This window comes from Triturus cristatus, chromosome 11, assembly GCF_964204655.1.
Source record: "Triturus cristatus chromosome 11, aTriCri1.1, whole genome shotgun sequence".
NCBI lineage: Eukaryota > Metazoa > Chordata > Amphibia > Caudata > Salamandridae > Triturus > Triturus cristatus.
The window spans coordinates 971,816,660-971,833,542 of NC_140594.1; the positions used below are offsets into that span (position 1 = coordinate 971,816,660).

A 16,883-nucleotide genomic window follows, 5' to 3' on the forward strand; every position below is an offset into this window, starting at 1 on the left:
GGGGAGGTGGCGTTGCTCATAAATAAAAAAACTAGCGTAGCCACCTCCACATCTGAAAAATGGTGCAGGGCTGCACCTCTTCACGGCTCTGCCGATCGCAAGGTAGGCGGCTGGCTGTGGGAGTGGTTCAGGGGGTTGGGGGCCTGGTGCTGCTGCTCCCCAGCTCTGCTCTGGTGCTTGGTGGGGTGTAAGATAGAAATGGGAAAATGAAGGAAGGAAGGAAAAATAAACAGGAAGTAAAGCAAAAAAGTACAAAAGTCACAAAAAAAGTGTGATTTCTGGTGCGAGAATGCACGTCACGTTGAAGAAAATGTAATATCTTAAGCAAACCACTGTGGCGAGTAGCTCTACCCACTCAAGGAAATCCGTGTAGAGCGAGAGAGTTTTTGGGGCACTTCGGAGAGATCCGCTTAGCGCAACTCCGCGAACTCTGCCAAGGCCTAGTAGTAACATATCATGTCAAAGGTTGGGCAAGGTGAACTTATGAACTTTTAGGCATTTGTTCTTACGGGTGTGGGTCAGAGTGTTGTAAGGTTTAGATTTCATTGTGTATGTGGAACTTTGAATTGACTATGCCATCCTTGTCTTAGTTTGATTAATACAAGGTAGTCTTTTTGTATTGATCTGTTTTTTATTATTTTACTATGTTGTAACATTTGTAATGACAACCATTTGCCAACCATTTTTTTTTGTGCATTTGATAACTGATTAAAAAAATACATCAAATAAAACCAAACATTACATCCACAAAGTACAAGTCCTTGAGGCATACAACATCAAGTAGGGAGGACTAGTAGAGCAGAGCAAAATGTATTTAACACTTGCATAATTTACATCATGATTTAAATAAATCATGCATTTTCTCATTACACCATTTTTTAGGACTGTTAGAAAAAGAGTATTTGTTACAAATGTGTTCTATATAAATGCTTTTCATTTGTCTTTTCACTTCTTCACCAAACTCTCATTATTCTCCGACTTCTTGTTCAGCGATAATAGTAGTAGGTTTTAACTTCAGGAATGTTGTATTCATAAAATATTTTACTCTACAAGAAGAAAAAATAATATGAAAATGTCACACTTAGAATGGTTTATGCACATTTTTCAAACTTGTGTTAAACAATTGTAGAAATGCACTATTCATGTTTTGATGCCTCTTGTTTATTTTCCCCAAGCCACTGAGAGATTAGAGAGTAACAGTGGAACACTATGAATTCATAAACCAGTAAATTATTTAGTATTCTTGGAATATTTGAAAAAAATGATAAACAGAAATTTGATTGCATTGTTAACTATTATGCACATATGGCAAAGGGCACAGTTGTAATCTACGCATGCTCTAGTGACAGAAAAAGTATTGAGCACATTTACTATTTCATAAAAAGTCAGATTAACTTTCAAGAATATTGTTCTTATAAATGGCTGCTTTGTAAATGTCCATCTTGTGAGTGTTATTCACCCAGTTATTTGAGTTGATTATTTATTTTGGACTAGAACTCTGTGCACTTTATCCCAAATAACCAGTGGGTTAAGTGCCAGCGCTTCTATTTGTAAACATGATGACATATGTATACACCTGATTGGCACCTTTAACTTGCCCATAAGACCCTGGTATATGTCACCCAGTGTACTCAGTGCTTGTAAGTGAAGGGTCACTAGTGGGCTCCAGCACCCGTTGCACCACCCAGTGCAATGGCACATAAACCCAACCCCTGCCAACATTGTAGACTAGCAGTGCAGTTTTAAAACTGTCATTTCAACCTATTTTAATAAACAGTTTTAGAAGGCCTAATACCTTCTTTTTAAGCATTAATAAGTCACCCATAACCCTACTATAGGAAGGAAATTAGAGCTGATAGCATAGAGCCCTCATCAGATGTTCTTACATTGACATGGAGAACAGTCGCACCTGCATGCCTATTTCAGAAAGTGATCAGTGAGAATCTCCATGTTTTTATGGCATGCCTTAAAGAAGCTAACATCAAAAAGGTAGAATGCACACCGATTTGTTGCTTCTCAGAATTATAATGCTCAAAGGCAAAACATTACTGCGTGCATCACTGTTTGCGTGCTCCGTCCATGCGTGTAAAATGATACTGCTAATTATTGGAGCCTGGTCAGGCCACAGACTAGGATGCACTGCAAATGTTATGAATAGATCAGTTTCAACAATTTTTCAAGTTTCATCCATAGTTTTATTTCTTCCAATTTGATTCATAGTTCATGTTTGATTCAATTCTGTTCATACTTGTATCACAATCAAGTTCAACCGCTGCCTTTATAGGATTTTTTTCTTAACACAAGGAGATTCACTTTTCTTCAAAGCACAACGTATTTGATAAAACACAATGCATTTTGGGCATTTGATACCCTTCTTCAGGGGTAACTACAATAAAAAAGATTGTATGTAAATGACGCATACCCATACCAGTCTCATAAATACTTGTGGTTTCACCTTGTCCTACTTCACTTATGAATAGGGCCTGCCTTATACATGTTTCAACTTAAATAAAATCAATTTATCCATGCAAAAAGTCCAAAAGAAATCTGTGCCATACTTTTCGTGCTACATCATGATTCTCTGTTCCATTGCTTCAAACCTAACCTCCTGTGTCCCTCAAACACTGTGTATTAACCCAAATAATCACTCTCTATTACCTTAAACAAAGATGTCTGATCTCATCGCTCACCGAAGTGCATGTACAGAAACTTTTCAGACACTCACCCCCAGTCATCCTGTAGCTCACTTCCATGTTCTCCTTGTGTTTGCTTTGTTCGCCCTAAGTTGGCAGGGTATGCCCAGACGTGGGTCTCTTCCTCACCTTGCCACTGGATTTAAGCTAGCCTGGCTAATGAGGGGTGTTACCCCAAAACTGGTCCCAGAATGCTTGTTTCCAGTTCAGTGAAGACCTGGCTTGGCAGTTCGGGCTGGACTGTTCCCATGAGGCACAGGGTCAAGACTGATTTGCATATAGCTGGGTCTGAACTGAGGTGGCGAAGTGAGCTAAATAACGATGATGGATTCAACCCAGATCTGTGATTGGGGGTGTGTCTCTGAAAATTTTCAGCGCTCCGTCCATCATCTCCTTGTGTTTGTAACGTATATTTCATGGCATTACTGGATTTACATACTAATTATAATAAATCTTATAAAAGGTCATGTGGCCAGAAGAAACATAATCTGGCTGCACTTAAAGTGGGTGAGTTGATTTTCAAATGCACTCGCACTTTTTCAAACCTGGGATTAACCTTCGCTGATAATGGCTCAGGGACTGCACATGTTGTGCAAAGTAGTAATGCATTTTCAAGAGCGATTCATTCACTGTTCACTATATCCCAACCAAGGAGAGGTGGAGCTCTTCTCTCACTCCTGCAGATCTTTAAGATGCAGCGCCTACCAATAGCTGCTTATGGGGCTAAGGTATGTGGTATTAATAAGTGCAATCAAATTCAAGTAGAAGAAAATTTATTTTGCAGAAGAGTCCTAAGGGTCCCTGTTTCCTCTTCTAATTGTATTTGTCATAATCAAATTAACATCCCTCTAATTGAATATTATATCTATGTCTGCCCCCTTTTACTATGGTTAGCACTATGTAGAAACACGGAAACAAGCCTCACTAGAGATATTATTTCAGATTGTCTGGCCTGTGAAAAAGGTAAGAGTATCCCATGGATGGTGACAGTGAAATAACGCTTATGAAAAGCAGGTTGACAACAGTTATTTGAAAATTCTGACGGACCTCACAACATTAGTAGACAACAGCTACAAGCAGTTTTTTACAAATTCCTACAGACCGATAGATTAGCTGCTGAGACTTCAAAGGTGAGTGTGGCACCCTACATGAATATTTGAATTAACAAATTGATCACAGGGCATTTAACAAAACCCATGGGGCGCTGGGAGTGAAGTTTACTGTTTTGTTCAGGGCAGGCACCGTTAAATATTTGTGATGTTTCCCCTTAGGATTTCAGGTAAATCTGGCTATTTTCCCCTGCCCGTGTAATGGAAGTTCAGGCCAATCTCTTTACATTTCCTATTCTTCTGCGGCTTTTAATTTAAGTACACAAAGATTATTTTAATTCCCCTAATCAAGAATCTTGCCATCAGTGATTTTAGAGTAGCATATAGTAAGTTGCTCCAATGAGAGTATTTTTTATGTGATTACGTTTCTTAACGTTGCCATCTGGGCACACTTGACAATGGACACTTATTCGAATTGTCTTACATTAATATCATAGTCTAATGATATACTTTTTACTTAATTTTATTCATATTTTTATTAAAAGACAGTTTAAATATCTTATGTAATTTTAAAATGTGCTTTTATGGATACATTTGTTTCTGAATAAAGACATAATTGATTGATTGAAGTCACCCCTATGGTAGGCCTCAATGCTCAAACAGGGTGCCTGAAATTTAAAAGTATGACATGCAAATGTTTACTGCTACACATGTTCTCACAATGAAAAAGCCTAAAATGTACTTGCACTGTGGCAAATTGGGTTTTTATAGGGAAACACTGGAGTAAATTATAGCATGCTATAATGTTAAATTCAGGCTGAGAGCAGCTAGAACATATAATTCAAGACACTTTTTAATTGACAAAATCAGAATGAATTGTAAAGGTGGATGTTGTGTAACTATTGGGTAAAAGACTCTATTCTACCTATAACTGCTAAGGCCTTTGAGTAAGTATTTCAACTGTTAACTGTCAACTGATGGGAACTGTTATAGTGAGATGTGAACTGGTCCTGGGACAGGGACAACGGCCTTGGGTGTGGGGATTAATTGTTCTTTCATTGACAGGATGTTCTTGAGTTGTGCCTAGCCCCTTGATGAACTCAAGAGGATACAATGCTGTCCAAAGAATATATCCTGGACGACAGTCATTAACCCATTGTCTACTACAGAGAGAGATTTCTCTAAATTAATACAATACATTTCTCATATTTGTTCTGCAGTCTCTGCTTGGGTGACCTTCAAGGCTTCATTATAAGCAGCGTAGATACCGGTATATATGAAATGTTTTTGACGCGGTTTTCTTGGTCCTAGCAAGAATTCCCTAAGGTTTGCAAGTGGGATTTGTATGCAATTGGTACTTTTTCATCTTCGTTAAAAGTTAAGTAGGTAAATCCGCATTGACCCGGAATTATTCGGATAACTAAGTTGCGTACGTTTACACAGGTTTTGAAGAGTTCAGCCTAATAGCATGATAGAACGTAGCTGTGACTGACCATGTTGCAACATGACCAAGACTTGTTCCATGATGTCTATGACAGAGGATTCAATGCTGTCCAAACAATATATCCTTGACGACAGAGTCATTAACCCATTGTCTACTACAGAGAGAGATTTCTTTAAATTAATACGATCAATTTCTCGTATTTGTTCTGCAGTCTCTGCTTGGGTGACCTTCCATGCTTCATTATAAGCAGCGTAGATACCGGCATATATGAAACGTTTTTGTCGCGGTTTTCTTGACCATAGCAAGAATTTCCTACGGTCTGTGTCTTCTTGAAGTAAAGTTAAGTGTTGTTTTACATCCTCTAGTGTAGCTTTCTGTAGCCAATCAAGGCAAAGTTTCCCTACACTGTAAGTTGTTACTACCCCCGGATGCTGTCTTTGGACATAACGTGGGTCTGGCCTATGAAAGGTAAAACCTTGTGTTTTGTTCAGGAATCTATCCTGACAGTTGTTTGTGTCTAAGGGTCAGAGCAACCATTTTTTCCATTCAGGATCTGATCTATTGTGATTCAAAATAGTATGTATGTCGACATCCCCCTGTGTAGTGCTTTCACTTGTAGGTGAAGGTATAGACGGAGTGTTCATGTCTTTTATCTTGGCTATTCCAGGGCATGATGTTTGTTGAACAGTGTCGTTCAAAAACATAATTTAATCAGGGATGATACAGGCTCTAAACAAAGCTTCTATTCCCTGTACTTGCCAATCTTTAGTACCCCAGACAGTTTTCGTCTCAATGTTGTCTTTCCAAAAGTCGTAACCCTGTTTAGACAGTTGGGCAATAAAGGCTGTAGAATAAATCTGTTTGGTATTTGTTGACATATTTTTCATTCCTGTCTTGGTGACATTCTTAAAGTAAAATGTCTCTGCATTCGAGATATTAAACCCTGAAAAATATGGAAATTTCATTGCAAATGTTTTCGAGCTACCCTTTGGTGGCATAGGACAATGTTCCCATTGGTTATACATAAATACATTTCTAGGTGTTGCAGATTTATGCAAGAAATGATGACCATAGTGGTTATAACAATACAGTTGTTCATAGTCTGATGAACCTTGTAAATATTCATTACTAGTGAATGCAGTTGACATCTCAAGATCAGACATCATATTATTAACAGTCTCGAAGTCCCAATCATCAGAAAAGGTACTGGAGGTAGTAAAGTCACTTAATTAAATTTTAAATAAATGTGGAATCTTCAAAAGCTCAGACGGGCCGAAAATTTCATATTCGGTTTTGTCCCAAACTATACCATCAGGTATAGGAATCGCTGTGATGTTCACTGCTGCCAAGTCTCTTACTTCACGATGGGATGATTTGTGTGGCTGGAGAAGTAAGTTCACTCTTTTACTTGCTGTGTCCATTTGAATATATCTTCCATTAATCAGCATACCCAGAGTTATTACCAGAGCTAACCAAAGTAGAAAGAAGAATATTCCCAAAACAACCCATACTTCAATCCATGGTGAAACCAGATCAGTTTTTTCCAGTAGATGAAAAAAGCCTGTTGCTTGTTCTTTGAATGTTCTTTGTACTGGCGTAGTTTCAGGCTCACAGGGATCCTCAGAAAATGTATCAAAGTTCATGAAATAGCCAGAAGCAGTTCTGTCAATGGTTGGAATTGCATCCGTATTTGATGAAATTGCTGGAACCAGTTGATCACTTGTTACTTCGTTGTAAACAGGTGTATCTGGACAAACTGTTATTTGGGTCTCAAGAAGTACAAAGTCGATAGCATTGTTGCTTAGTCCTCTATTTCTTACTGTCGAATCTTCAAAGGCGATGAGTCTCTCAGTTTGAACCTCTTGGATTGTAGCTAGAGGAGTACGTCTGCTACATTGGCGGAGTCCACTTGGCCTACTGGTCAATATCGGCCACATAGTGTGGTTTGATCAGGTCGATGTACACACATCTTTTTCCTTTTTACCAGCAAGGGGAGGCAAAAGTACTGTTCTTGATCCGTGGATTGCTAGGACAGGTACTGGTTGTCTGTAAGAAGGCCCAAATTCCTTCTTATCCACGAGCTTTTCTCTGACTAGATCCCCAAGCTTTGGGATCCAGACAGGCCTTGCTGGGACGGCCGGATTTTTCTCAGTGGTGATAGGCTTGAGGACCATGTTGCTTTCTTGTTTTCTTGCTTTCTTAGTTCATTAAAGTCCTGTAAAAGAGGCAAACGATCTTTGATATCAAATTGTTTCTTTTCCACCACTGTGCCGTTCATATCTAAGTCCCGAACCAACATTCTAGTCCCAAACAGGACCTCATATGAAGTGACACCCCCAAGAGAACTTCTTGGCAAGTTGTTTATTGCGCGCTGGACCCCATATAAATGTTTGACCCACCCATCACCGGACCTAATACCCTGGCTGTTATAGACTGCTTTATGTCCTGGTTTTTTCTTTCCACAACAGAATTTCCCTCAGGATGGAATGGAGAAGAATACCACAATGCTACGCCCAGACTGGCCATGGCTTCTTTGTAAGCCCTAGAGCTAAACGTAGGACCCTGGTCAGAATGTAGTGTGCCTATTGCGTATGTGCCGATAAAGACTCACACATCTTTTATAACAGTTCGAGCGCCAGCCGAGGGCTGAGGCCACATCAATAGGAACCTAGACTGAGTGTTTGTGGGACTCATTTGTCCAATAGGACGCCTCACGTAGATAGTCTAATGCTGTCTAGTAATGGTGTCTAAACTGGGCTGGCTATGTTGTAGTCAGGTATCTGGTGACGTTCTGTACTGCGATCTCTATTGCAGTCTATGCAGTTATTGATGAAGATATGAATCAGTGTATTCATTCCTGGCCACCAGTACATCTCTTTTAGCTCTAAAATTGTTTTAGAGATCCCTTGATGTATCAGACCCTCTTCCAGATGCGCTTCGTAAATCAAAGCTGCTCTACGTTCCCTGTTTGGAATTACTCTATCCCCCACTCCAAGGATTCGCATCAATTATATATGAGTATTTAAGTGGAACCATTTTAGGTAATGCCGCACCGCTGCCTTTGCTTGATGGATTGACAGCCAGCATTATTTCTCTGTCTATTTTCATTTTTGAATGTGTGATTGCAGCTACGGAAGCCGTTTACACAGCCCCTTTCACGGCTTCATCAGCCAATGAATTCCCTTCAACGTGGATGCCATCACGTTGGTGACTCATCGTGTGTATCACATGAGTGTTTTGTAGTCCGTTTTGCAACTGAACTACTTGTTCCCAAAGCAATTTGTGCTTGATTGTGCCACCTTTTACATCTTTGAAACTATTTTGAATCCAATTCTGTAAATATTCATTGTACGATTGAACAGTCAAAAGAATCGCATACTATCAGTGTGGGGAATTCGCGATCTGTATTTTTAAGTGCCATCTTAAATGCCTGTAGTTCAGCTCGCTGAGCTGTACAATCTCCTAGAGATTGGGTTTTTGTGACCATTGGTCTGAATTTGCCTTCTCGCATGCAACCCTTAACGATAGCACACGCTGCACTGTAAGCTTGTTTACTCTCCATAGCGGGCTGTGCAGATCCGTCAGTATAAATTCTAAATTCATACTGGTCAAGAGGGAGAATTTCAGTAGGCAGAGGACATTTGAGTTCATATTGCAGGAATGCTTGTGTCTTTAAATATGGATCAAAAACATATTCAACATCAGTTGCAGCAAGAGAATTAACCCATTGTATCCATCTCAGAATTTGGAATGCTAGCCTTTGTAACTGCCTCTAGCGCTGGTACAGGAGTCACACCCATAATGTGTTTCCCCTGTGCTAGGTTTCTTTCTTTTGCTACAACGGTTAGAACTGCTGTCAGAATTTTTTCTGTTGAAGTGAATTTCATTTCTGCTTGTGTAGACAAGTGGGATTTGTATGCAATTGGTACTTTTTCACCTTTGTTAAAAGTTAAGTAGGTGAATCCGCATTGACCCGGAATTATTTGGATCACTAAGTTGCGTACGTTTACTCGTGTTTGCAAGTATTTCGTTGCTAACATGTCTGTTTGGAGTTAACGCAAAATTTCTGTGTGTTTTTGTGTCCAATGTGTGATTTTAAAATCAGGTTTGATTAATTTGTAGAGAGTTTTAACCCTTTCTGCATAATTTAAAATGTAAGTTCTTCCAAAATTCAGGAAACCTAGAATCGACTGCAAATTTTTCAGCGTTTTTGGCGTTTGGAGCAGCGCACACTTTTCTAAAAAGTTGGCTGCCAGGTTTTTGCCTTCACTTGATAGTTCATATCCTAGGAAAAGGACGTTGAGGTAGGCAATTCTTCATTTTTTAAAGTTGAATTTGTAACCCTTTGAGGCGAAGCCCAATATTATGGTGCTCACCCTGTTCAAGTGCCTATCCTGGTCATCGTCTCTCAGATATATATCATCGACATCTGACAATGCCTTGTCATCATAAGTTTGTAGTAACTCTGTTACCCTTACTGAGAATAACCCCGGGCTGTTTTTGAATCCCTGGGGCAGTCGACAAAATTGACGTTGAGTCCCCATTATTGAGAAAGCGGTCAAATATCTGCTTGCAGGTACAATATTTTGACAAAAGAAACCATTTAAAATCAAGTCTAATGTGGTTTTATATTCTTTACGCACACTGTTATTCATTAATGCTGTACTATGTTCATTTTGCACTGCAAATGTTTTGCAACAAGAATTTAAGTGTCTGTAATCCAAAACTAGACGATATGTATTGTCTGGTTTGGAGACAGGAAACAAAGGATTGTTAATTGATGAGGTGCATGTTTCAATCACCCCCTGATATTCAAGTTGATCGAAAATCTCCCTGACCTGTTTATTAGCTTCTTGCTGAACTGGGTACTGCCTTTGTGCAGTTGGTTGATTTTTTAACTGGATTTTATGGTGAGGTGAGTCCTAATCCCATCCTACATGATTTTTATACAGTGATGGGGCTTGGGCTTCTGCCCATTTCCTGGCTAATGTATATTTTAAATGAACTGGAACATGGTTGGAGAAGGCAGGCATAATGATGGCCTCGCCAAGTGGGCACTCCCTGACAAATTCCGGTGGCCAGTCCCGTTCTGCTAGAAGTATATCATAACCCCTTGAAAGATGCTCTCAAAAGAGTGCTTTCACTTTTCTTGGTATGTCTCCCTCCATCCAGAGTGTTATTTCATATAACCTATGTGGAGAACTAACCCTGGTGTCTACAGTCTCAACTTGTATGTCTTCATTCAAGTCCACTGTCTCCAGAAGTCCCTTCACGTTCTGGCAAGCTATTGTAACTTCTGCTGCACTGTCCAGCATGGTCTGGGCCCATTCTCCGTTCCTGAGTTGGGTTCTCAGCATTCTCAGCATGTCTGATCTTCAGACCTGCTACCTTTTTCTTGATGAATTGAGGTTTGGCTTTATTTTTCTGAACGTGTTGATCGTCTTTGGACTTCACGCGTTCTACCTTGTTTTCTGACCGTCCTCTTCTTTCGGATGTCTGTGACGATATCTGAGAGGAACGTGTATCATTATCTTGATATCTGTCAGGTTTTCTCAAATTATCCCTATTCCTGAGGTTGTACCTCCTTTCAGAGGGCTCCTTCTGTGGAGGAGACCTGCCTCGGGAATGAGAACACTTCTCTTTGGAATTCTGTTTACTATTTTCCCACTTCTTTTTAGAAGAGGTAGGAATGTTTTTAGGAAAGACCTTATCAGGACTTTCAGACAGTTGTGGTTTAACTGTATATTTCTGTTAGCTTTTGTATGTTATTAAGTAATTTCTCGGCTGACATTGATTCAATGTCAGGGTCAGGTGTGTAGCCGGCTAAAATCGGCCATGTTGCTCCTGGTCTACCTAGTGGACCGAGCCTGGTAATGTGATTGTAATGTTTTAGGGTGCCTTTGTGAGTGGAATTTCAATATCCTCAAAGGGAATATATTCCTCAGGTAGTTCATCTTCTTTGTAGAAGTGAAACATATGTGCTACTGGATTTGATTCTGGTAATACTATCCATGAATAAAATACCTCTGTCTGGTGAGATTCATGTGCCTCTATCACGAAAACTGCTCTACCACCTCTTGGTGTCAGACCATGTTTAATAAGTTTTAGAGTAATGGCCCTCCTTAAATTTGGTGGGATGTGTATAACACCCACCTCGTCTTCATTAAGACCTGTAAGGTCAGCCTCAGCAGTACCGTTGTCGACGACAACATCTCCGGTGTCAGACATTGTTTAATGAAAAATTGCAGAGCAAGTTTCAAGGAAACAAAGATAAGGTGCACAATATTTTGGAACACTGTATCCTTCCACGTTGAACAAAACCAAACAGCTAATACATAGGACTTTCGTCATACTCAGCTATGGCGGATATTATCCCTACCCACTACAGACGTCTTATGGAGTTTTATGAGTAGAGGGTCTCTGAAAAAAGCACGACTGAGGTACTTCAGTATCTAGCGTTAAATTGGTGCCTTACCAAACCGTTGGGCCCATGTAGTGTAGTTCCTATATTCCTGATAGGCTCTGCGCATTGGAATAACATACACTATAGATTTGACATAGGACTAAGGCCAGTATGTCTCTATCGAGTATATTAAACTTAATTATTTGTGTGTGCCAGCTAACTCAGAGGTCACTAGAAACTTCTCGAATACACAAGAAGGGATTGATCTCTGACAACCGCATAAACATGACAACTTTGTTTCCTTTTAGAATCGGAACAGTCCCAGAATCGTGGACACAATAGAAACAGTTTCACTCATTCAATCGTGCATGCTTCGTTTCTACAGAGTTGCACAGAAATAGAGAGAAGGGCGTTTCAATAAAAGGGTTTAATGAACAGTCTTATTTCTCATGCAAGAGATATGAATTGCTACAATCGTAAGACAGACTGCAAAGTACAATATGTATGAGGTTAGCAGTAAGATAAAATAATACTGCAATAGCATGGTTTGTAGCTATGACATATATTAATCAAAATACATACAGAAATAACATAAGCTAAATGTGATACGCATCTGATGCTTCTAAATTGTTCTACCCCAGTGTACCTAACCTAAGTGCAGTACGAGGTTTGAGGTAAGTGTTATTTTTAAAGTATAGGTAGCTATATCCCAGTTTAGCCAAGAGTTGCCAAAAGTTTCTCTAAGTTCTAGTTAGCTCCATACCTTAGAATGAGAGAGGTTGGGATCTCTTTTCTGATCTTGATAGTCTATCCCCCCACAAGGGAAGTCAGAGAGCACTGGAGCTGGATTTTCTGCGAGGAGGATGGCAGCGTCAGGTCAGTGCATCAGGCTGGAACTCGATCTCCTTCCGAACTTGCCGTGGCGAACCGCGTAATCTGGTGTGGATCGAATCTTCCGGGAACTGGAATTTGCCAGGGCAAGTGCTGGTATATTTATACCTTGAAGGTATCTAGGAATGCCAGTATTGATGTAACAGTCGGGCAGAGGAACGTCATGAATGAAACCCTAAGGAATAGATGTTTATGCATACTTAATGAATTCTTGGAGAAATCAATATTCAAGCTGAGGGAAATTCCTAAAGGCTAAAGAGTCTGTTTTTCCAAGAATGCGTTGCGACGTGGATGGACGGATGTAGGTGACCATGCCTGTATTTGGTTTGTACAGACAATGTCTAAATAAGGGCCGGATTTCTTTGTCCAAATAAGGGCAATGTGAATTATACCTATATAAGGGCATAAATCGGGAAACCTATATACGGAATCTAAATCTGCATACAACATTGGGGAAAAATAAAAAGGCAAGAGTGAAAAGAACATATTGTGAGTTCAAAAGTAAAGAGCACTTCAAACACTGGACAAAATAATAACAAGAAATTAACATTTGTGCTTGGCAGCAATGTCCAAAATAATGTCAACCAACTGTTCTCCAGCAGTTAGGATGGCATTTTAATCTAAATAGTATGCAGCCACATGGCATAATGGAAGGCAGATATCAGGCTGGTGTCTCTGCACTTCATATCGCACTGTAGATACTATTGTAGTTGGTGCTGCAGCAGTGTTCCTTGGCTGGTCTTTCTCTCTTTCCCTTTGTGCCATTTTCAATTGCCTTCTGTGCAGTGCTTGATTTGCAAAATATTAAGTTCAGGTGCTCAAATATTTTTAAGAGGCCACACCCACTTCGCCTCCTCCACCCTCCTCCACCCACTTCCTTCACTGGCTCCACCCATATCCTCAACTGGTACTGTTGAACCCAGATGTAATACCCAATCTGAATTTCAGCAAGGGAGCCTTCCTCAAGTAAGGATTTGATAGGAGTTTGAGGGAGGATGAGGTGAGTTAGTGAGAAGTGTATTCAGTGGTTCTAATCGAGACAGTTTGGACCGGAGGAAAAATAGAATTACATGCCACTGGCAGTGAGACCAGCCAGAGTATGTAGTGTGGTGTATAAGAGAATGGAGAGAACTGTTTGAAAAGGATAGTTTCTAAGAGAGAGGATTTTTGCTTTCTTTCTTTGCAGTTTTATATAGTGCGACCTCAACCCGAAGGTATTGGAGCTCTTTACATGATTACCACCAGTTACATTACACAAAGCGAACCTAGCTTCAGAAAGTAGTGCTGATCACCATCTCGAGATGAGTGCAACACATGTGAGGGAATACAAGTGGAGTTGGCAAATGCCTGGCTGGAGATCTCAAATTCCAGAAGACTAGCACAGATGGCAAGGGTTAATTTAGTGGATGGTGGGCAGACGCAATATATTGGCTGAAGTGGACCAGCATGACAGTGGCAAGTAGTGGGTTTTCTACAGTCACTATCTCAAAGGTCTGTAAGAGAGCTAATGTTGAAAAGGAAATGCCTTTTTATGTTTTTAGGTCAGGATTACAAGATATCCTGTATCCCCACTTGAAAGGGCTAACTCTTTGTTTTACAGAAGATCAGCACTTCATGTGGGTCTCTGTTGAGTGGCTGCTTAATAAACACTATGGTTCCCCATGGGTTTACATCTCAATTTAAGATAATTCTAGCTATAGCTTCCAGAAAGTACCTTGCAGCTGATCTTTTGTCCTATGTGGCATGCAAGGTCCAGACCGTCACTGTTAGCTGAAGGAAGTCAAGCCAGGTATTCAGTCTGGAATTGCAAGCAGGTCTGGCTTTCAGGCTGGTGGCGCCGAGTGCGACAGCCTATTTTGGCACCCCCCATAACCTCCTTCTCCATGAACTCCTTTACTACCACACTCCAACAGTGCTCCTCACCTCTCCATAACCTCTCCCTGACATGCATTCCATTTTTTACAGTGCTACTCATAGTTCATAGTTCAATCACACTCAGTTCTGTGATCTACATAGTAGACATTCTTTACAGCAGGCATATTAACCATCCACACTGCTTTATGATGAGCAAAAACTGCCACTAAATATAATTCCAATCTCTCACCAGTAGGAACATTAGTTAACTTGACATTTTTATTGTTGCCTGAAATTGCTGGACTAATAAGGAAGTTTGCAAGTTTTAAATCCAAAAGTTATTTTTAAATATAGTACCCCCCACCAAAGTCATTGCCAGGTGCGGCTGCAACGATCACACTGCCCTAAAACCAGCCCTGAGTGCAAGCACATGCACATCTCAAGTGCTTATTATTTATTCAAAGGCAAGATATAGCATTAGAAGGTGAGGCATCAGTAAGAATTTCTGTGGTATCATAAAATTTCATGTTCGAATTCAGAGTGAAATATATTATTTGGACCTTGTAGGCCGGTTTACCTGGGAAGTCTGTTTTCTCTCACACAGAGCATTGCAACATTTTGCAGACATATCCAGGCCTCATCCCAGCATGAGGTAGGCAGGAAAATTGTCAGTATATTTTGCGAGCTGTCAAAAAAGAGAGTGCTTGGAAAGATTCACACCACTGAGAAACAAGAATTAAATGTAAGTCTGGGTGGTGAACTCCTCTCCGCTCATGGAGTTTGCGGTGTTTTCCGCACTCTGCATTACGCGGAGCGCGAGGAGTTCTGAAAAACTACACTTCGCGTAGCAGAGTTTTTTCCCTCTCTCAGGTTCGTCAATGTCAAGTTGGAAAGCGCGAGCAGGGAAAATCAACCTCCCAGTGAAATTTCTCAATGCGGGAAGTCAGATTTCTCATTGCGAGTGGTCGTGTATGCTCCATCCGTTCGCGTTGAGAAAGCTGCCGCTCGAGTAAAAATCTACTCTAGTGGCAGAAAGGAAGCAGCACCCACTTGCGCTGTGCATGGTGCCATTTGCGATGATTGCACAGTGCGGACAAACACCTGGCACTGAAAATCACAGCAAACGGCTTTTATCTAACTCACTCCCCTGCTCGCGGAGCTCCGCGTATCGCGGCGGAGTTTTTTATGCACTTCGCGGAGTTCCTCTTAGCGGAACTCCACGAACTTTGCCCAGGCTTAGTTAAATGTTACCCTGTATATGGGGAGTCTCTCACCACAGAGGAGAGTGAACAATGTGGAGATTGTGTGGGAGTCTCTCAGCTTTGAGGAGGGAGTGATAAAGGTGAAAGTCTGTCAAGTTATGTCTTCCTGCACTGAGGAGAAGGCAGCAGGGGTGAAGGGTGCTGTGCTGTCACTGTGCATAAATGCGTGTTAAGACTCCAGTAAGGAATTGTCTGGGCAGGGAACACTAATTACCATGGGAAGGGTTTACTGTGTGATGATATCGTCTCTTCACCGGGAGACAGTGTAAAGTGCCAATATATCGCGTGAGCATCTTTGCCACTACACCATGTCAGTTGTCAGGTGTGTCATAGATTGGCGTGCAAACATGATTCGCGCTCCGCCCAGGCGGCGGAGCGCGAATCATGTTTGCACGCCAAAACGATTTAAAAGAGTACACGATTTCAAGTTTTTGAGTACGCCGGTGTGCATCTCACTACTTTATTCATGTTTACAGATACCGTCCGCTTGTGAGTTTGCACCCTGAGTTAACCAGCATGATTACAAGGACAATGATGAAAGTACCTTTGACATGGGAAAATCAGACATTGAACGTAGGAGTGTGTTTTTGGCCACGATGAACTGCTACAAGATAACAAAATATTTACAGGATCATGTTATTAACGAAGCATCAACAGTTTAAGAAATTGAATTGCATTATGACATGTTTTTAAAATTGATTAGTTAACATACGCAACGAATGTAAAAGACCCCGTTGGTTTATATACAGGCTGGAACAGTGAGACAGAGATTTTTGGGTGGTGATGGGAAATGTAGTGTAATTACTGTATTACGAGTGAAGGTTGAGGTATTTGGTATTGTTAGTCCGTCCGCAGTTTCTGGTGGACTCGCACTGTGGTGAACAAGTGATTAAGCACCTGCGCGAAATTAGGGAGGTGAGACTTAAACCGCACGAGAGGCCAGCACTTTTGAATCGGTTGAAAAATGAAGAATATCGACGCAGTGGCGCGTTGCTGAAGCATGCAGAGGAGCTCGGCAGTTTGAATGAGTTTGCTGTATTTTAAACATAAAATCATGCAAGTGTCACGGTAAGCGGTGGTCCACGCGCTTCAGCGTAAGGCTAGTTTATGTCGAGGGTTAACTGCGGAAGGTTGAGGAATAGAAACACTGCTGACATTTCTTTTGTGTTATAGAGGTATTACTTAGAGCCATGATGATGCCAGATATACATATGCAATGGGGTGCGCAAACGGGCATGTCTATATTGCAATGAGAACAATGTTTTGATGCATAATTTTGTTTCGTTG

At 40.7% G+C, this 16,883-nt stretch overlaps 1 protein-coding gene across 5 annotated transcripts in view; it reads right to left on the minus strand.

Annotated features, from left to right (window-relative positions):
* Positions 1–16,883, minus strand: part of LOC146785767 (phospholipid scramblase 1-like) — a 644,815-nt gene that overhangs the window by 27,829 nt on the left and 600,103 nt on the right. Inside the window, exon 8 of one of the 5 annotated variants that reach the window (XM_085633632.1) lies at positions 630–1,046. The exons of the other annotated variants lie outside the window; for them this stretch is intronic. Within the exon in view, the coding sequence (XP_085489758.1) occupies positions 987–1,046 (60 nt within the window). The 3' untranslated portion in view covers positions 630–986. Of the gene's footprint in view, positions 1–629; positions 1,047–16,883 lie in introns of those variants that run through there. 5 annotated transcript variants of the gene reach the window in all.